Genomic DNA, 21,994 nt, shown 5'->3' with positions numbered 1-21,994 from the left:
ACAGTCAGAGTGAAAGCTGTAACTTCAAGTTTTCTGACAACTATTGCACAGAGGACTTTGTGATTTGTAGTTTCTTGGTAACATGACAAGAAAAAAAAAAAGAATAAAGAGGCTGGTGAGTGAATGACTTTTCATAGCTGCTATAAGTGATAACAGGAATTAACTTGTTTTGTGGGCGTTCCACAACATTAAATGTAACTGTACATGGATAAAAAGTATTGTGATTCTTTAAGTAATAATAAAATGTAATTACTGGCAAACTACTACAGCACTTTGGGACATGCTGATATTCAACTTCTTGGTGGAAACAGTAACTCCAATTTGTGCCGGGCCTCATCACACCATGCAGCGTTGATTATTTTCCTACAATAGTACACACCCGGTCATTTTTTTTAATCCTTACATAAAATAATCTACCTACATAGTGAAGCATGTAGATGCAGAACACCTGATTAAGTTTCAATATTTCAGTAAAGTTCTCATTGTCAACTATTTGTACATGTTTTGCTATTAAAAACAAGCATTTGGAATATAAAGTAGTTTGATGTAAATTGAGCATAATCCACATAATCTAGTGATGGTAGTTTAATTGCGGATATATCAAATCAAATCCTAAGCTTTTTAAAAATAAATAAATAAATAAATAAATAAAGGCTTACACAGTTTAAAAGGGCAAAACAGGGGCAAATATTATTTATTCTTACTTGGTGTACAACATCTTAACAGACATTAAAAAGAGGACTTACAATAAGAGCACTGCTGGTGGATCTTTAATGGAGCTTCAAACCCATGAAGGCTACAGAATGAAAAGGAATCAATAAAAAACCAATTCACCGAAGCCATGGAATCGATTCGTTCATGTGGTCTGGCATAGGGGGGAGTCAACAACCAGAATCAGACAATGGACCACTTCACTGAAAGAACGAAAAAGTGCTTGAACTAGTACATACAATTGACTGCATTATAATTACATTAGGTTTATTTTTAAAGCATGTTTCCTCTGATCAGTCAGCTCCTGATATGATGCATGGATTTCAACACAAGTTATGGCATTTACAGTTATCTCCCAACACTGGTAGATAACAAAAGAATAACACACTGAAATTTCTTTCCACCTCATGCTTCACTTCACTGGGTGCTTTTACACAAACATAAATAGTTGAAGCACTCAACAGCGCCCTCACACAGCCCGGATATAGCACCTGTTATTACACATGAATAAGAGGTCCTAGTTCGCAACAAATCCAACAATTGTCAAGACGTTAAACAAGCTCAGTCACGTTTTGTCCTTGGTAGGATGTAGCCCCTCACATTCTGCATGCAGGAGGGATCTCATTCTGACATTACTACACACATCTCAGCTACTAATCCCACAATTCTTGGCTTCAGGACAAGTCCAGCAGCCGATGACATCACAGGAAACGGATTCCAGCTCCAAACTGTACGCCGTCGCATATCCTTTACAGGGAAACAGAATGAAATTAAAACTCACAGATGAAAAAAAGCACACAAACCAAAAACATGAAGGAAAATTCATTAAAGGGAAAAATAATTTATAAAGTGCAAAGTGATAAAAGTGCCAAAATAATGGAGGCACTCAAGTAACCTGAAATGATATTAAGGCAATTGCTTCAGAGTGGATAGGCTGTTTTCTCTTCTGCTTATTATTATGACTTATCCTGTATTACAGCATTTCCATAACGTCTCATGAATCAGACACAAATCTGTATGCCATTTCTATGCGACTTTAATGAATGTCCCACACGGACACCCTAAAGATTTACACTTCCCAAAACAGTTTCTGCCCACGTCTCTCCCTTAGTTCAGTGCTTAATCTCACTGTGATACTGCTGATTTGTACCTAAGAACTGCTGCTATAATCATAAAGGCTTGTACTCATCCCAAGGCTCTTAGCCTATATTCACACTAAGTGCTTGTAGCGCTTGTAGTTTGTTTCTTGGGAGTGTAAGTATAATCCTACTATCTCGTGTCACCCAGAAGAGGATGGGTTCCCTTTTGAGTCAAGGTGTTCCTCATGCTGTTTCAGGGAGTTTTTCCTCAGCACTGTTGACTCATGCTTGTTTGTTAGAGCTCTGTAAAACTGCTTTATGAAAATGTCTATTGTTAAATTGTTTGCTGTACAAATAAAATTGAACTGAATTAAACTGAATAAGGGCCAATGAACTGTGCATATGCTTATGGACTGGAATGTACTGTATGTGCATGCTGGTACCTGTCTCCGCTCTGAACACCCATGGGAATGCAGTAATTGAGTTCTAGTCTTGCGATGTTTCCCAACCGGAGGATGATGCCTGCACCGTAGGACCAGCGAATACATTCCGCTAACTTCTGTAAGTGTGCGTGTGGACCCTCCCCTGAACAATGGAAAACCAGGAAACACATACCAGAATTTATTTTATCAGTGCTCAGCAATATTTAGCCAAAATTACCAGGCTGTTGTTTAAGCCCTACTTTACAAGATCACATTTATGGCATTTGGCAGATGCCCTTATCCAGAGGAACAGAAGTGCGCCAAAGTCCCTGTCAATAAATACATCCTGATACTAGTTCACTAAGTCACGGACTAAGAATACCATCAGTCTAAAAATCTGTTGGGGAGGTAATATAGTAAGAAAAGCACACAGGCAACACATTATTTTTTATTTAAAGACTGCCAGTGACTTAGCTGTTCGGACATCTTAAGGGAAGTTCATTCCACCACCTAGGTGCCAGAACAGACAAGAATCCTCACGCATGCCTTCACAAATAAACAGTGGCAACTGCAGTCTGATAACGTGTGCACATGGTTAGAGGGCATATTGGAAGCGATTTATAAAATGAATTGTGTAAATGACATAACATGCAAAGGAAGTGAAGAGAACAACAAGTAAATATGGTCTTTGCTTGTACTATGTGTTCTTGAAAGCTGTGGAGAGTTTAAATCTCAAAGAAAAAAACAAGGTAAATATAAAGAAAAGCTTTTAAAGGCTTTTGTTAAATTCTGCCAGCATAGGAAGAGTGAATGAATGGCAGGTATTAAATATAAAACCAACTTTACTGCAGGGTATGAAATTAATAATTTTGAGAAACTCTGACTATGTTGAAATTCTGAGTTTTAATTTTTACAAATTTAATAACTGCCCTTCATTTGTCTTAATACACACATAAACACATACTCTATGCATGAGTTCAAATAAAATCTAAAATAAAACTTAAGACTGCAATAATTGTGAGGAATGTTAATATAGCTTCAAGCACATCAGGTGGATGAATATATATTGTTTCACGTGACTCTTGCGATTGTCAGGCAACTCTGACATACTGACCGTAGTTGAGGTTGCACAGATTTCCCGCATTAAGGAAGAAATGTGTTCTGAAGAGATCAGCGAAGCCACCCCGGGTAGCGCGGAACGGAAGTGGTGTGTACAGGTGGAGCCCACCAGCCCAATACGCATCTCCACCCAGGTAGTCACCTGAACAGGAGAAGCAGATACATAATTTTTAAGAAACTGTCAAATTCTTAATTTGAAAAGAGATCTTTTTTTTCAGGATTTTAAAATCTTTTTTAAATGTAAAGTGTCTGTGAAGAGGAAGTGACCTTCACTCTGTGGGCCGATGCAGTACATGCCAAATCCTCTCACGCTGGTCGGACCACCCAGGTAGAACCTGACATCAGAAATAAAGCACACAGCAACACACCTCCATGAATCACGTATTCCAAAACTAATTCCAATGCTTTGTTTATGCAAAATGTTAAATGTTGGGAGTCTGCAAGAATACTTGAGATAAGACAGACAGACAACGTCTTACAGTCCCTGACTGTGTGAAATCAGGTGTGTTTGGATTTGATAGAGTGATGGAGTAGACAGTGGATTCAAAATGTTAATTACACTACAGGATTGCTGTAACATAAAATGTAAGGAGGTGAAAATATACACATCTTTAGCCTCTATTTGCATGTATGACATAATATTCAGTGTAATTTCATCTGATTTGCCAATACACTATTGCAGTTTAATGTGGCAGTTAAAGGGTATTGTTTAGCTGAACTGACGTAGTTTTAAGTTACTGACTGATGGAATTTTTTTTATAAACTGCCTAGTAAATCAGTTATAAACATATTTAGTTGTACAATACTAGTAATTTTTCCGACAGACTGTGGTGCATGAAATGGAAAATTACACACACCTGTCTGCAATGGAGACGGGCTGACCCCCAATAGGAAAGATCATTCCTCCCCATAGAGAAGCCGAGAGCACCTGAACAACACACAAACATTTTTAGTCTATTTACAACTAAAAATGATGTTCTGTCCAATGGTATTTCTCACAAGATGGACTTACAGAACCCCAGAGGAATGGTTTGTTTAACTGCAGCTCAAAGTCTTCCTTCAGGAAGCTTGTATCTCCTCCAGTGTAGCCTGCTAGTTCCTGTAACAACATATCCAATGTACTCAGTTCATTAACTGAAATTCTCATCAGCAACCAAATGGGGTGCAAAGCAGACAGAAATGCAAAAATCACAATGATAAATGTGAAAATATTTTACTGCCTGAACACACCTGGTTGAGCCGCATTAAGGCACCTTTTCTTGGAAGGATGGCAGAGTTCCTGGTGTCTATCGTCATCGTGTGCTACAGTGACATTAGCGGACAAAAGACATTTCTATAAATTTCAAACTTACGAGGTAGTTATTACTGTTCCATGCATGTTCAAAGAATATTACTACAATATACTCTGGTACAAACATTTTCATACCTTCAGGTTAAAATGACAAAGTTTAAAACTGTCATTGATGTCGTGCTGTTGGATATACTCTTATTTCATTTCTAACATTATATATTTCTTTTTGTGTGTAAGTATAGATTTGTAGTTTCCTTTCTACCACCCAGAACCCATATACACAAACCTCTGCACTTGACTACTATGGCACTAAGATGTAAACATTTTCTTGTTAAGATAACACATAGTAGTCCGAAGTCTTTTCAGCTGTTAAGAGAAATAAGCATTTTACATGATTTTCCTGGTTTAAGCTTGAGATAACCCACCGAGAGAGCAGATTTGAGAGTGTGGCCGCTTTCTTCTCGCACGGCAAATGACGCGCTGCGTGCGAGACAGCTCAGCTCCCGCCACACACCCTCCCACTTCAGTGTGTGATCCGTCATCCACAGAGGGAACTGAGGGAGAGAAGGGTAAAGAATGAGTCAAAGTTTCAGATTGAGAATCAATGTGCTAGCTGTTACTGATTTGTATAACAATCCAGCAGTGAGGACGTTATGCTTCTTTCAGTAGTACAAGTACAGTAAAACTACGGAACAAGTTTTTCAGACAAACACCACATCTCGGTATCTCCAAATACATGCCTGGTCACTCTGCAACTTTCACACACGGACACACACATATTTTGCTACAATTGCTACAACACATTGTCACAGAATCATGTCAATAGGTCCTTCATCAGTATTACCATCTGCACAAAATCAACAATCAACTACAGTTAAAATGTTAGTAACATGACTATTAATTCAACGGACATCATCTTTAACTCTTTCTCTCACTTATGGGTCCATAGGTTTGTGAAACAGGAAACAATTCGATCTCTAATGAGTGGCTATATTTAGAGATTTATTTGTATCAATTTATGATACAAATAAAATTGAACTGATAGAAGCTTACATTAAGTTCAGTGGAAACTCCCCTGTCAGTCTCCTTCAGTGAACTCCATGGAAACTGGCCAGTCACTTTGTAAAGGTTTAGTGCAAGGCTGCATGAATGAACATAATGGGAATTTGGTTAAAGGAACATTTTCACCTGGTGAAGTCAGTTTCACAAAACTTCTAGGGTCGTACTTGCGTTCATAATAGCCAGGCTGAGGTTTAAAGAAAGACAAGCCGTATGATGTCTCCTTAGTTCCGTAAGAAAACTGGAAGGTTAGCTTCTCTCCACGACCAAACATGTTGGGTAGTTTAACGCCAAGCACCTGTAAAGTGGAACATATACAGACCATGTTCTTATACTAAATACACAAGAAGGGAAACTCCATTCAATTTTCTACCAGAACTATTTTCAGTATTATATTCAGTATTATCTGAGAAGCTACTGCAGCAATAAAATGTTATACAGTATCAGGTCTAATATTACAAGATAAGCTAAGATACTTTATTGCTGTTGTAACTTATACAGTGAAATTCCATTGGCAACAGTCCTTAAAAGCAACTTAGTAAATTTACAAGTGACAAAAATATGTACATACAATACACAATCCAATGACATCAATAAACTCAATAAACAAATAGTGTGTTAAATAGTCTTAAATAGTATTAATATGTTTTAAATAACATGTGTTCTTGTAAATTAAAAAGACTGTGGGTGTTGTGTTGTGTGTTGCTCTCACCATGCTACCCTCATTGTTTCCAACCATAGTGTTATAACTCCCTGTCACCCTCTTCATCTCCGTCACCTCAAATGTCACATCCAGACCATTAGGCAAGGCATCAGCTCCTGAGAACCAGAGTGTCAGTGTTAGGAACATCATTCAGGCACGACGTACATTAAAAATACATTTATACCACAGCATGGTTGAATGCTAAATAAGATTGGTCAGAAGGTGTATGTTATTTTATTATAACAGCAGGGCTTGGAAAGTAGTTCTGACTGTAACATGAACAATAGGTTAACATTAATGTGCTCGTTCCAATACTTTATCGTTTCTATAGTAATAGCTCATACACAGGGATTTGTACCATGGATGCGCCATGTAATCTAAGACTAATAATAAACAGATTGTGTAAAAAAATTGTGTTGTTGTTTAACAACGTAAAACCTATAATTGTTGATGTGGTAACATTTTTAGTTAGGAGACATTTATTTAACATTTATGGAAAGTGTCTCAGTTGTAAGTGCTTTGTAATAGTCATGGTGCGTTGCTCTGCATTTTTTGAGAAAGAGACACACAGACAGAGAGAGACAGAGAGAGAGAAAGAGAAAGAGAAAGAGAAAGAGAGAGATCCGATTGAGCAATAGAGGAAAAACAGAGAGGCTGGTGAGGAATTGACAGTTTATCACAGCTATAACATCAGTGAGAACAAGAACTAACTTTCTTGGTAGTTCAATAACATCAAATCTAACTATAAACTGCTAAAATAAGCAATGTTTCTTACATTAATAATTAAACATTGTTATCACTGGCAAATTGCTGTGGTATAAGCAGAATAACACACTCCAGTTTAATAACATTATAACCCATTCCCCCAGAGTGCTTTATTTTCATACAACAGCATGATGGTCTGTCGTGTTATTCCTTACTTGGGACATTTTGTTGAACCGTAGTTTCCTCGCTAAATAATCACCAGTGTTAATACAAGCAATCATGCAACGTTCAAAAATATAATAAACGCGCACAGACATAAAATAGTGTGCATATTGTACCTTCTGAGATGTCAATAAGAACTTCCACTTCTTTGAATATGCCCAAACGGAGCAACTTCATCCGAGCTTCATGTGATTTCTTCATCACCTGCAAAGCAAACACATAAAACAACATTCACCTCATGAAGTCCCATCAACCGAGCGAACCATCTCGTCTTGACCTAATCACTACGCTTACATCGATGAGATTTTTGGCATTGAAGACATCAGCGATCTCATAGCCCAGGTAGTCCTCTTTAGTTCTTCCCAAGCCTTCGATGCTGACATGTTGCACAACAATCTAAAGTGATCAGAATCATAAGACATACAGGTGAAAACGAAGATCAGAACATATTACCAGTTATGCTTTGATTACAGCGTTTTTCTTATTCTGTTTACAGAGCTTCATGGTTTAACTCTGGTATGTTGCTAATCCCCTGATACAGCATAACCCAAATGGAGCACCTCTCAGTTGAAGCAGGTCTGCTGTTCATTCCAAGAATCACTCACAGTCATTTTTTTTTTTTTTATAACAACACAAAATCTAGGTGGTGTATCACTCTGTGTAACACCACTGTCACTGATACACTGCATAAATCTATAGGGGATCCTAAAATTCTCCATACATAGGGGAAATTAACTGCAAAGTGTCTTGCAAAATTTTTCATACTTAGTTTACATATATTTTTTCAGATAGCCTTTAAGAACGCCTTTGACAAACGAAGAATGTATTGAAATCATTCTCATGGCTGGATTAGGAAGCTGTCGCAAGGTTGCGATGGACATGCAATTACATGCGTAACACCAGATGTGTAACATCATCATGAGTGGGAGAGATGACTCATTGTGTTTTTACAAAAGAAATGCCAATCACGTAGAGGTTGTTTTGTAAATAATGTTACATTTTGCTAAATAGTGTTAATTTCCCCTATGAATGGAGACTTTTGGGATGTACAGTCTGGGATAGAAAGAAATCAGCCCCAGCCTCAATTCTTCATACCATTCTGCATATTTTTCTTAGGACTGATGGTGGTGCTGTTGCACTGATTCTACAAAAGTCCAAAATAATCCAAATAAGACATTGGTTTCCAGCAAATAATCTACAATGGAGGTCTACAATTCAACATATTGATGTATTTTTTTTATCTTTGAAAGACATAAGAAGAGGGCTTAACCCTGTTAGCTCATTTATAGCAGCCAGACCTGGAATGAATACATTTTATTCAAACAATTAAGTGAACTCACGTCTTTATTTTCTAGGACTTCTTTCTTGGTTTCTTGCTGTGCCTCCACCACTTCCAGGTCATCCGGGTGAACGCCCAGGTCACGCCCGTGCATGGGGACAGGGTCCATGCTCTACAGTTTAACAGTACAAACACGTACAAACCTAAATAATCACAGCAAACACATCGCTAATTCACACAGCATGCATAATGCATTAACGGAATGACAATCCAGCTGTGCAGAGATCCAGTGGAGGGCAGTGAAGCACGTTTAACACAGCAGAGGTACATTACATTAGGCATGGATAGGAGAGGTCACACACAAATGAAGCGTATTTTCCATTAAGCCTTCTCAAAATACAATTACCCTTGCGTGCACCATGCCCATCTTCACGTCCTTAGAGTGATATATTTATTTAAATTTGCTGGGTAAACGCTGTTATCCTGAGATGGAGATTTTCTTATTTAACACCGGACCCGACCCCTTTCCAGGGAGACGCCATGACACACGCGCAGCCTCGCTGCAGGTCCGCACTGTGATTGGTCAGCGCACATGGCGTCACGACAGAATGGGCGGAGCTACGTATGATGCACCCGGAAGCGCCATGTGAATCTCGATGATCCCAATGGGAACTGGTGAAAGTAGTAAAATGTAAAAATGAAAGTGAATTTTTAGATAAATGTCATTTGCATAAATGTATAATTACATTATAATATCATTACATTAGACTCTTAACTCTCTTCTTATAAGACAAATTAGACTTACCATAATACCACACATAGCTCTATAGCGCCATTTAATGAGTTATGTGGGGAACAAAACATGTAGGGGTGTGCTGTGAGAGGAAAATAATCAACGACTGGGTGGTGCAATGAAAAGGAGTTACTGGTAACACACCAAAGTTCATTATTTTCTAATAACAGCCCATCCACGAGTGTTTAATTTCCACTTATATGGAGGCTACTACGGCGATTTGCCAATTTGTCAACAATTAAATTTTTTTTATTAATTAAAGATCAAGACATTTGATTTGCTTATAGTTACATTTAATGTTATTGAATGCAAAACAAATGTTATCACTTAAGTTTCACCCACAACAATCTCTCTTCTCTTCTCTCCTTCTTGTAATAACACAAAAAAGCAGCTTGGCATGTTACAGAGAAAGCACAAGCTCCTCTGTCCTGAAGGCTTTCCTGTGGTGGAAAACTTACTGACTGTTACAAAGCATTGACACTGGAGACTCCTTCCATAAATGTTAATAAATGTCTCCTGACAGAAAACTTCACCATATCAACACGTTTTTCCCTATTAAGTAATGACACTCATCTGCTGTACAAGTCTCTGTGAATGAAATGTTAGTATAGAAACAATAACGTATTAGAATATGTGTGTTAATATATACCTGATCTGAATTACAGCCAGAACTGCAGTCAGGGCTGCTGTTATAGAAAATTAATCAACACCCTCTGACCAATCAGATTTGAGAAAACAGCAGTGCTGTAGAAACTCTTCTATACTATCAGTAGACAGTTTATTAGGTACACTTAGATTATTCCCTGGTGTTTTTTTAAATTACAGGAACAAACCCAATTTGTCAGCCCCCTTAATGTAAAAGGATCAGCAAAGGACCACCGCTGATCAAATATTACTTGGGGGAGAGTCGTGGCTTGGAACATTCTTCTGGTAATGGCATAGTGTGGTGTTGATACGAGTGTCACAGTAGCATTTCTGGGATTTTTAACTTAGCCAGTAATAGACAGCCATTATCTGGTTACCTTTCTTACAATGCCCTTTGTATAAAATCAAAATCAGCCACATCATCCTTGTTTGTTCGAATTTCATACAAACTTCACATTGAGTTCTTGGGGCCTTTTATTTAATATACTTTTGATGATATGTAGTCATTCAAATATTTAGAGAGGTAATTTATTCATGATTCTATTGTTTCATCATACTGTAAATACTTCGTTTAAACTTCTAATATTTAAGTGAAAATTCTAATAAATATTATGTATGGACTAATTACTTTTGAACTTTTTTTTTTTGCATTAACATCAACTGCTGCCATGTCTGAACTAAACAGGTTTCCATGTCCATAACCCCATATTTGTCATTACAGAACATTAATGTCATGAAAGAAAGAAAGAAATCAGCCAACATTTAGCCTACATTTAGTTTTTGATTAAATCTGGTGATTCAACATTACCTATTATTATATCATTTCTAATTAATCTTTGGAATATATTCACCAGCACCCCAGTTTAGATGTAGGTAGAGCTGGTATTTATTATTCAAGTAAAACTTAATTTGTCAATCAATTAATTACTGAATATTATGTAAGCTATAAACTGCATTCCTACGATTCAGCATATTCAACAGGTCTTACAAATATACCATTAGCCAGAACTAGTTATAATAGTTATCAAAAGATTGAATGCAATTTTTTTTATTGTGACACTACACTTTTGTTGAAGTACTGTGTCTGTTACAAGTTATTAGCAAACAAAAAACCCAACATACTAAGATACATACAGTATATAACTACTTTTAAAAGAGGTATGTGTGTTTGTTTGATGCTTGAGTGATTTTACCAACACCATTAGTGTGAATGGTTGAGATTTGTTGTCTGCATGGTGATGGGTTTGGCCAGCAGAGGGAAATATCATCTCTGTAATCACATCTACAGGGCAGTACATGTGCTCCTGCACAGCCTTCAGGAACACAGAATAACGGCCCAGAAACCTGACTGTACCTTCTACTATATATTTGCCTTCAGTCTTTAATAAAAATGATATTTTTGCTATTCAGTAAGTCACTATAAAGTACCTGGACATGACAAGGTGTGAAGATGACTGAATAGTAGATTTCTTATAGATTAATTACTTTAAATTAATAATGAACTGTCGTGAATTAGTCTATTATTAAGTTATTAAGTGTTTATTAACTCTTCAGTGCTTTTATATAGGCTTAACAGATTGTGGGTGTGATTGAGAGCATTTCTTTCTCACTGGAACGTTCCAAACCGTGCTATCTGTACTACAACCGCAGATATACTATAGTTAAAAGTGACATGCTGTTTTCACACACTATTTAGTGGAGCAGTGTGCGGTCTTGGACGATGCCTTTCTCTCTCTCCCTCTCTCTCTCTCTCTCTACACATCCAGTCTCCTCCTCAAACGCGTGCAAGCCAATGAGAAGCTGTCTTACACTCACCTCTCTCTCTCTCTCTCTCTCTCTCTGTCTCTCTCTCTCTGTCTCTCTCAGTCCTGATCGTTCCTCTTATCACAGAAACACGCATCTCTGGCAAACTGCGCTCAGTCCCAGCTCTCGCCATGGCAAGTGCGCGCTTTCCTCGGCTCCTCTGTTTGCTTTTTGTCCTCATCAGCACTTGCACTGTAATGGGAAATGTCGGGACGGCAGGTCAGTCCTCTTTTATCTTATCCTCATCTTCATTTTCACCATTATCTTTCATATCATTCCGCTGCCAAAACTTTTAACACCATGTCCATGTCTCCAAATACTTCATTAACGCAAAAATGATCTCCAGCTAGGCTACCCATCCAGATCATTTGTAAAGGTTAGTTGATTGCTGTGTATGTTGTGAAATGCTCACTGCTGCCTAATTAGATCCCCTGATGATCCTCTTGCTTCGGTTTTATTTGGAAAACTAAGTGTAACTTATTTACGCACGCGTGTGCGCAATAACAAAGTCTATTGTGTGGTTTAGTTGAAAAAGCCTGCATGGGGTGTCTCAGGGGGTCCATCTGGCCCAGGGCTCGTGAAGAGTGTCGATCCTCCGACTTATCGACCCCTCACGGATATACTATAGACCCCTCACCGATAGCCTTATCGACCCCTCACTGGCATCATCGACAGTTTGCAGAAACCCTGTGGGCTTCAGTAATAGCAAATCAGTCGATACCTGACCATGCAAAGACCCTGGTGTGTGTTTAAAATGAATGTGATTTGGGATTGGGGTTGGGCTTCGGTTTGTTAAGGAGAGAGGCATTAACCTCAGTGCATCACTGGCTCTGGCACTCAGATAATATGAAATAAACATTTATTATTTTTATAATATATTTTTTAGATATTTTTTAAAATAATTATTAGCATTTATTTATTTATCTATTTTTATTTATTTATTTATTTACATTTTGTAAATTACCAACACTTGAGTAGCCAATAGAAATGATACCATGATGATACCAAGATACATGATTATAATGAAGCCTTAATTTCCTGTTGCAAAAACATTTTTATTATAAAATTTATATAGGCTACACAGCAATTAACAACTGTGTTGATCTAAGAAATTTTCCCTTAAACAAACAGTGAAGATATTACTCTTTAAAGCAGTTTAAAACTGCATTTTTAATTACTGCCATTATGCCATGTTATGATTGATTGTGTGTGTGCCTCTTCAATTTAACACCCACTAATAGCCTGTGTGTGTCAGCAGACTTCCTCTAATATGAAATAACAGTCCATCTCATCCACCCTCAGGCATGAGATGTAATTGTGTTTTCGTTTATGTGTTTAGGTTGTTATGATATCATTATCTTTATGTTGTTATTGTATTGTTTAATTTAATTGAGGTCTGAGCATTCTGATACCACGGTGGTGCAGTGTTTTATTTGTCTAAAAAGGAAATAAGGAAAATGGATGGGAATAAATAAAAACTGGAAGGACCTATACACTGCAATGGACTGGTGTCCTATCCAGGGTGTATTCCCACATTGTGCATAGTGTTCCCAGGACAGGCTTTGGATTGAATGGATTGAATGAATGGAAAGACCTGTTCTACTCCAAGATTAATGGACAATTATATTGCTAAAATTAGTGAAATGGATGAATTAATGTCCATCCATCCATCCATCCATTCATTCATTCATTCATTCATTCATTCATATGTCATGTGAATCTCCTGTTCATGCATAGCTCATGTCTTCACTAGTGCTTAGTAAACTTAAATATGCTTAAAAATCTAGGAGAGTTAAAAATTCAACACTATGGGATTGTATTACTGCTGGTACACAGAGTAGGTTTTCTTATTTTATGTCTCTCACACTCTACCTGTTGTACTGTTTTGTAATTATTTTCCCTACTGCAATATAGTAATAAATTACAAGACCAAGGAGCAGCTTCAGCCAAAGCAATGCACTGTTCAGTCAGATAGTCAGATCTGAGGGTCTTCAATACACTACACTGAAACCGTCCTGAAATCTTCCTATTATTTTTAACAATATGTATTGTAACAGCAGCTTTGGGCAGTGTCACCTCACAGCCCCAGGGTTCCTGGTTCAATCCTGAGCTCAGGTTATTGTCTGTGCAGAGTTTTGCATGTTCTCCCTCCCAGAAACATGCCGGTTAGGTGAATTGGCAACTCAGTTGTGAATGCGTGTGCATGGCGTGCATGGTGCATGGTGTATTCCCACCTCGCACACAGTATTCCAGGGACAGGTTCTGGAAATCCAGATGAAGATTTAGATCCCTAATGAGCAAGCCAGAGGTGACAGTGAGGATAAACTCCCTGAGACGAGATAAGGAAGAAACCTGGAGAGGAACCAGACTTAAAAGGGAGTCGAGTAACACTGGATAGTGGGATTATAAAGCATTTTGTACTGAGTGTGTTTACAGGATATTCAGTGTGAGCAGATTGTGAATAAGAGTCATATGAGCACAGAACAGCCTCTATGATTACAGCAGCACATCCAGATGAGATTATGCACTGAAGCAATGATGAGACTTGGACATAAACTGTAACACTGGATAGTGGATCACTAGGAATGAGTAACGTATGCTTTCTCTCTCTCAGACGTAGACGAGTGTTCCATGGGTACAGATGACTGCCACATCGATGCTCTGTGCCAAAACACCCCAAAGTCCTTCAGGTGCATCTGTAAGGCTGGTTACAGGGGAGACGGCAAGCACTGTGAAGGTGGGTTTTCATTCTTCACATGTAAATACACCCCTGTACAGAAATTTACATTGGTTATACTCTCTCTTTCTTTATTTTTCTCTTGTACTTTATTTAGTGTGGGTTATACAGCTGTTCCCCAGCTCCTGCTGTGGGTCTTAATTAGTATGGAGGAAGTGGGGTGTGGATGGTGTGAGGTGCTGCCCCAGCATTCACACCTCCAGCTCCTTTTCTGCCTGAGAGCACAGCACAGCTTGAGCTAATGCACACACACACACACACACACACACACACACACACACACACACACACACCCTTTAATTATGCTTGTGCACTTACTTACATAGGACAACATATGAGGCACACACATCATTTGTAAATTGTATTCTCACAAATTTACTCATGCGTCCACACAGACACATCTGCATACACATCTGCAGACGTGAGATCATTCATGTCCATGCAATAAGCATCTATAGCTATAATGACACTGTGAGCATATTGGATCCCTGCAACTGATGAGCATTAAAAAGCAAACCCTAGCTTGGCCCATAATCGCATGAATGGACAATAAAATATTTCTTTAGTTGGTTTAGTATTCACCTGCCTTCATGTATACACACACACACACACACACACACATTTTGCATATGAAAAAAATCTCTCCAGCAGAGCGCAGTGCATTATTTTGAGAGTGAAAAAGAAAGAAAGAGCTGTTAAGATCTCGTCGATAAGCATTCTAAATCTGTGCATTCTGGATTATTCTTTCGCTCATTCCTCTTCCTTACCCAGATGTTTAGAGCTAATGTTTCAGGAAGTGAGGAAATGTAATTTCTATCTATTACGGAACCTGAAACCCATTTTCACCTCCATTAATGAATTAGGAGGATTTGAAATGGAATTGAATCAGGCCGTGCTCTGGACAGGATTCCCGATGCTGATGTCTGAGGGTAGAACAACCTATCTTTTATTTCTTTATTTCCTGTAAGGAAACAGACGAAATGTTCTTGAGCTTTCAGGAGCCAGTTCCTCCCACCTTAAAACCACAGTCTGCGTGCCACAGAAGTTGGAGGATTGATAGTTTTGCTTCGGTATGAGCGCAAATCTGTGTGATGTATGTGTAGGTCAGTATTTCTGTTCTTCTGTTTGTCTTGCTCTCCTTTTCTTCCTTTCTCTGTGGCTAGATATACACGGAGGCTGGTGTGTAGTTGGTAGGAGGTCTAAAGCAAGATCTCTAATTAAAGCTTTCATGTTTGGCTTCATGTTTGGAAGTTAAGAGAACTACAGAATGCTCTGGCTAATTGTTACTCCGTCACATTGCCTGCTTACACAGTAACGTCCTCGGCTCTGAATGTAAAGAACTCCGAGACGCCGTGGTGTTGATTAGCGGTAGGAAGTCATGGCACGCTTTGGCTTTTGTGGTCGAGCATGTGGTGTCTCTGGGACTCTGTGATACTACACAGGCTTCCGACGTGGATCCAGAACTGGGCATTGTATTTTGGCAAGCAAACAGAAACAACTTGCAGACAATTTATGGCTCATTTTGGCTCCAACTTCAGACAATGAGCCTATACACTAGATTAGCCTTGTTACATGGGCGATTCCACTATTTAGCAACTGTAACTCTTTCTTTTTAACACTGAATCTAAGAAAACATACATTTAACCATTTATAATGTGTTAACCCATCTAATTTTTTTACAAGGTTTATTTGCTGACAGTTGCTGTAATATAAATCTAAAGAATTACTAGAATAATCTTTCAAATTGATCTCGTCAGTCAATGTCACAATATCATTGAAAATAAAGAAAAAAAGAAGGAAAGAACTTCCTTTTCTTCTTCCCGTGATCTTCAGGAAAATCTGATGGTGCAACTTCCTGTTGGAATATTCCAAATATTTCATGGGGTGAATATGTTCAGGTAACAGGGTTGAGTAAATGTGAACTAAAATGTACATTTTTCATTAACTATAGTGGATGACTCATGGAAAAATGATGTTCAAACATGAGATGTTAAATGGATTCGCAGATTAATGCAAAATATGATCTTTCAAGTATAATAATGATTATATTTTGATGCATGTTTGAAGTTTTAAGTTATTTATCAGAAACTTGCACATAGGTAGTTGTTAAAGATATTTTACCTGTGTTTTAAATTCTTTTTACCTGTGTTTTAAATTCTTTTATTTTTCTCCAATCGTGAAATCCCTCACAACCTGTGACTCTATTGTCCACCATCTACAGCTTTTGTCTTTTATAGTACAAATGACTCGGTGAAAACTAGTAAATAGAGCATCCTTATTATTACCAAATTCACTGAGTTGTATTAGTTCTTCTGGCTGTGTTTAACAATGGATGATTAAAACTATCATGACTTTAATCAGTCATGAAATATTCATAATCATCCAAAGAGATACAGTTATTTGGTGGGTGAACAAGTGGCTTTTCCTCTCCTTATTGTACTGCAATCATTATTTTTTGAATTATTTTCCATCGCTGTCTTTTTCTCATGCATTGGAAAAATGTGAACTTTTCTTGCTCTTGTCACCAGTTAATTGGAGGATTGAGAGGATCCAAATGTCATGCTCTTTTATCTGAGCCTGTATTATGCATTTTGTGTTGCGCTATTGATGGGCGATTTCTGAGGCACAGAAATTTATGATATTCAGTCATGGAAAGTTTTACATAGTTGAATAAGTTGCACAACAGGCAAGTATGTTTACTCTTTCACATATAAGGATTTCTTTTGTAGCGAGCGCTTGTATAATATAATATATGCTAATTTATACCACAGCACTGTGGAATTCTCGATTCTGATTGGTCAGAGGCTGATTAATTTTCTATAACAGGAGCTCTGACAATAGTACCAGCTGCAAATCCCAGTTTTATATCAGTACAGCAGCTATTTCATAGGGACATTTATGACAGATGCACCACATAATCTAAACTTAGGAATAAACAGATTAAAGCACATGGTGTTATTTAACAAAAAACAAATTGTTGAAATGGTGTTAAGTTTGAAGTTTTCTGTAAGGAGACCTTTTTTTGGGGAAAGTCTTGGGGATAGAGGACTTTGCTCTTCTTCTTTGCACTTTCTCAAGCTGTGTTTTTGTATTTTTTTTTGTATTTTCTTTTTTTGTAGAGAGAAAAAGGAAGGGTTACTACTGAGGGAACTACTGTTATTCCACTTAAAATGTAAGTGGATTCCACTTATAATGTCAGTGGAAATAACTAGCATTCCCCAACATTAAATATAACTATAAACACAAAGGTCTGATATCATCCTTCAGTAAATAACAAATGGTTAGTGTTCGCAAATTGCTGTGGTATAGGAGTAATAAAACACTTTATGATATGCTGTTATTGGAAAATAATCTACTTCAGGGTGAAAAGAGTAATTCCAATTCATCACAGCACTCATTTGTTGATTATTTTCCTATAACACCATGCCCTGTTATGTTTTATTATTAACATATACACTTAGGACCATTTTGTCAGGTGCACCCACCATATAAATTTTTCGAAACTGTCCATCAGAGTGGTGCGCTTTTATCTGCACAGCGCTGGCACTGACATGGTATTTTCAAAGCAGCAAAATAAAATCAAATAAAGTAAATTAAGTTAGCATTTCATGTTAGGAATACAATATGGATCATTATTCTGAATGACATGTTTGCGCTTCAGAACCTTATTTCTCCTTATTACATCCTATTTGATGTAATGTATACATTATGATCAGCCGAGAAGAGTGGAATTGTGTCATATTTTTGCAGAAAAATAACTGTATATAAATTTAACAGTCTTCAAATACAAAGGATACACATCTTTGAATCATATTCCCTTTACAGAGTTTTTTGTCTAGGTACACAAAACTATAGTTGACAAATTATAATAATTTTCACCATTGCATGTTTGAAACCCCTATTGCAACAATTAATCAGTGGGCTTTCTCTTAATTTGCACATTGAATGCTTCTTGTGATGGCCATTATAATGATCACAGGATGTGAAGGGGTTAAATAAAGAGATAAAGTATAAAAAGATGCAAATCTGTACTGGTGCAGTTGGAGCAGATGGATTGGTAATGGCTGTGCCAAGAATAAAATGTGCATAGCACTAAATAGGTGGTGTGTATGTGTGCGGTTGACTAAGACTGGGCTTAATGAGTTGATTCAGGAGTGTTAGAGCAAAAACTAGCACTACACCATGCAGCTCGCTGGAAAACTGAATGTCACACTTCAACAGTGTGTATAAATAAGAATAAACAATATTTACTCCAGCAAACTGCAATGAAAAAACAATTGATTTGTTAGGATTGAAATTGGCACATTAAATAAAATGGTGCAGCTGGGATGGATACGGTGTTGCCTTGGAGACGGCGTTGGAGAGATTGTACTGTGTTATTGATTTTGTGTATTGATTAATGCATGGGCATGACTTAGGTCTACAATGAGTCCTAAAATGTACTTGTGTTACTCTAATGTCAGTCTGGAGAGAAGGATTTCTTGCTTTTCAGTGTTAATGAGCCTTAAGCTGTGCTGTGTCGGGCCCTGTACTCTTAAGGGTAAAGGAGATCTTCAGGGGTATGTCATTTATATCTTTGGTGATAGTTAAAGGGAAAAACTAGTGACTGTTAAAAAAAAAAAGTTCTCCACTTGTCCCCTTAGAGATAAGCGTCACTGCAAATCATTACATTCTTCTGAATGATCACTTTGATGCAATGATGAAACATTTTTATCCTGGTAGGTGTGGTCTCTTCCAGGATGACCCCGCCCCCACCCACAGGGCTCATCACTGAGGAGGACAGTGATTTAAATCATATGCTATAGCCTTCACATTCACCAGATTACAAACCAGTTCAATACCAGTGTACACAGTTTTATTTTCTTAAGGTATTTTTTTAATCCCTTCATGTTACACATTTCTTGTCATTTGGTTGGAATCAGTGTCGGTTTGATTTGAGGTTACTGATTACAGGTTAGCTCTTGATTTGCTTAACTGGAAAATAATAAATTGGTTTTTGTAGATTCTGTCTTTCTTTATGCTCTCTCCATTTTGATCCAAATATAGATCTGAAATTTTTTTTTGCACAAATGTATATAAAAAAATTAGATTAATGGTATGCACTGGATAATCTTGTAATCCGATAATGGCTTTAGTTTGATCATTGATAGTTTGATGACTTTTAATTGTCATAGCATACAGTGAATTACTTCTTACTGTTGATTTTGCTGAGTTTTATTTTTTTCAGATCTCACTGCTGTGTATAACCATGATATACTGTATTAAGGCACCCTCTTGAACAGCTTGTTGATTTAAATCATCAATTTTTTAAACCTACTGTGCTTCGAATCTTCCATTAACTACAAGGCTCATTCTGGTTCCTGTTCTTTTTCAATATATGTGTGGTAGTGTTTGAAAACCTGTTGCATGTTGCTGTGGCTGAAAAATGGGGTTTTGCCAAAATTTGTGTTTCTGCCTCAACATAACAATGCAACATAAGTATATTTTACCAAAACAACATGGCAATATTCTTAATTTCTTTACAGTCTTGCCTGGCTTTCTTCCTGAAGAGATCATGCTGTGTAAGAAGCCACTTTATAAAACATGCTGGTGGACCTTGCTAAGTGTGATTACCTCACACAGTGAATGTCATGCTTTATTCAAGCTGTTGCATAGCTACCTTAATGAAACTGACATAAGCCTCATTATTTCAGTTTGCAGTCAGATGTTGGTCGCCAAAATGGCCAGTGATGCTACAACTTTGTGTGGGGGGGGTGGGGGGGGGGGGGGGGGTGTTAATACCGTCCATCTTGTAACTGCTGAAATCAAATAAAATCAGATGAAATCAGATAAAACAAGTGCAAGTGCAAGTAAGGACAATTTTGGTAAATGCCCTAGTCTCCGCTGAAGGGTGTCTCTGTGTGTGCGAGAGAAACAAATGAAGGGGAATGAAGGATAGACAGATAGAGAAAAAGAGGGGTGTAGGATTATTAGTAGGCCATTGTCTGCCTGGTGTCTGTGTGTTCGTCACAGAGCTGCTGCTGTTCTGAGTGGCTGACTGGGTGTGAGCACCCTCCTTTACAAAATCCTCCCCTCCCAGAGCAGGTCAGACTGTCTCTGCTGCTTTATATAGTCCACACACACATACACACACACACACACACACACACACATACACACACACAAAACCCTGCCACAGTAATCCCACCTGTATGCATTCACTCACCCACTCATACCCACTCACACACTTATCTCACACACATTACCCAGACATTCACACAGCACGGTGGAAGAGAGCCGGACGCATCACACCCCCCTCTTGAATTTTGCCGTGGAGCAGAACTGCATTTTGACATAGATGAGAGAATTATCTTCACAGAACCACTACACGCTGAGGCTGGGCCTGTGTGGTTGGGGCCAGGACAGTGGCCGAGAAAAATCTTATGAGGCACCTCACATTGAGCCTTGATGTTCTGAGGAGGAGAGACAGAGGGGATGGAAGGAAGGTGTGAAGTTCGGATATGACAAGGCGATGGCCTGAGAGAAATGTGGAGGAGAGAGTGCTTGGGGCTCCCTTCGCTGAGAAAACAGCACGTCCAGTCAAAACGAATCAAACCTGAGCACAGTCAGGAAGAGGAAGAAAGTTCATGTTAGTGTTGTGTCAGAGTCCTGCTGATTTTTAATCAGGCATCATCAGCACCCCTGCCTCTGTTTTACTTCAGGAAAGGCAATTGTTAACAGTGCTGTTAAATTCTCAGATTTGTGTGGATTGATTACAGCAGCTCTGACAGTAGTCCCGGCTGTAATTCAAATCACATATTAATGCACTTGTTCTAATACATTATCATTTCTATAGAAGCAGCTAATTCACAGGGACTTGCATGGCTAATGTTCCACATAAACACATGCTGATCATTGGTATGGTGTTTTCTGTAAGGAGAATGCCCTATAGATTTTTTTTCTCCAGTGTCAGATAATTGTATACGTCAGAGATACACCTGTAACTTTAAGTTTTCCGATGTGGGAAAGACTTCAGGACAGAGGAGTTTATACTTTGCAGATTCCCAGGAACATGATAATGCATTTTTTGAGCAGATGGTGAGGGTATAAGATGAATAAAATACTTCAGGATTTGTTGTTATAGGAAAATAATCAGCTTTGGAGTAGTCACAGTAACTCTGTTTGCTTTGGGCTGTCTCACAACACCCTGTCATTGATTATTTTCCTATGACAGCATGCCACCAAGTGTTTTATTCCATAAATGCTGTATATACCTTAAAGCAAAAAAAAAAAAAATGTTGAAGCCTGTTCCTGTTCTTGGCTGACAGGAGTAGAACCCAATGTGATCTTCTGCTGTTGTAGCCCATCCACCTCAATTTTTGATGTGTTGTGCATTCTGAGATGCTTTTCTGCTCACCACAGTTGTAAAATGTATTTATTTGAGTTA

At 38.0% G+C, this 21,994-nt stretch overlaps 2 protein-coding genes across 3 annotated transcripts in view; one reads left to right on the top strand and one right to left on the bottom strand.

Moving 5' to 3' along the window:
• Positions 1 to 663: 663 nt before the first annotated feature.
• On the bottom strand, positions 664 to 9,170 carry samm50l (sorting and assembly machinery component 50 homolog, like). Its single transcript, XM_026922596.3, has 15 exons — positions 8,997 to 9,170; positions 8,652 to 8,762; positions 7,606 to 7,707; positions 7,428 to 7,515; positions 6,394 to 6,500; positions 5,849 to 5,979; positions 5,676 to 5,763; positions 5,048 to 5,176; positions 4,562 to 4,633; positions 4,344 to 4,430; positions 4,189 to 4,259; positions 3,599 to 3,666; positions 3,327 to 3,473; positions 2,234 to 2,375; positions 664 to 1,458 (listed from the first exon to the last, which is right to left on the bottom strand). The coding sequence occupies exons 1-15, from the start codon at positions 9,015 to 9,017 to the stop codon at positions 1,413 to 1,415; spliced, it is 1,410 nt and encodes a 469-aa protein (XP_026778397.2). The 5' UTR covers positions 9,018 to 9,170; the 3' UTR covers positions 664 to 1,412.
• A 2,716-nt stretch (positions 9,171 to 11,886) lies between these two features.
• scube1 (signal peptide, CUB domain, EGF-like 1) overlaps positions 11,887 to 21,994 on the top strand; it is an 86,238-nt gene continuing 76,130 nt past the window's right edge. For both annotated transcript variants that reach the window (XM_026923005.3, XM_026923004.3), the window contains exons 1-2: positions 11,887 to 12,050; positions 14,446 to 14,568. In XM_026923005.3, the coding sequence (XP_026778806.1) occupies positions 11,963 to 12,050; positions 14,446 to 14,568 (211 nt within the window). In that variant the 5' untranslated portion in view covers positions 11,887 to 11,962. The remainder of the gene's footprint in view (positions 12,051 to 14,445; positions 14,569 to 21,994) is intronic.

Source organism: Pangasianodon hypophthalmus, chromosome 18, assembly GCF_027358585.1.
Source record: "Pangasianodon hypophthalmus isolate fPanHyp1 chromosome 18, fPanHyp1.pri, whole genome shotgun sequence".
Taxonomy (NCBI): domain Eukaryota; kingdom Metazoa; phylum Chordata; class Actinopteri; order Siluriformes; family Pangasiidae; genus Pangasianodon; species Pangasianodon hypophthalmus.
The sequence above is the reverse complement of the archived record's forward strand: the minus strand, read 5'-3'. Positions and strand labels throughout refer to the sequence as shown.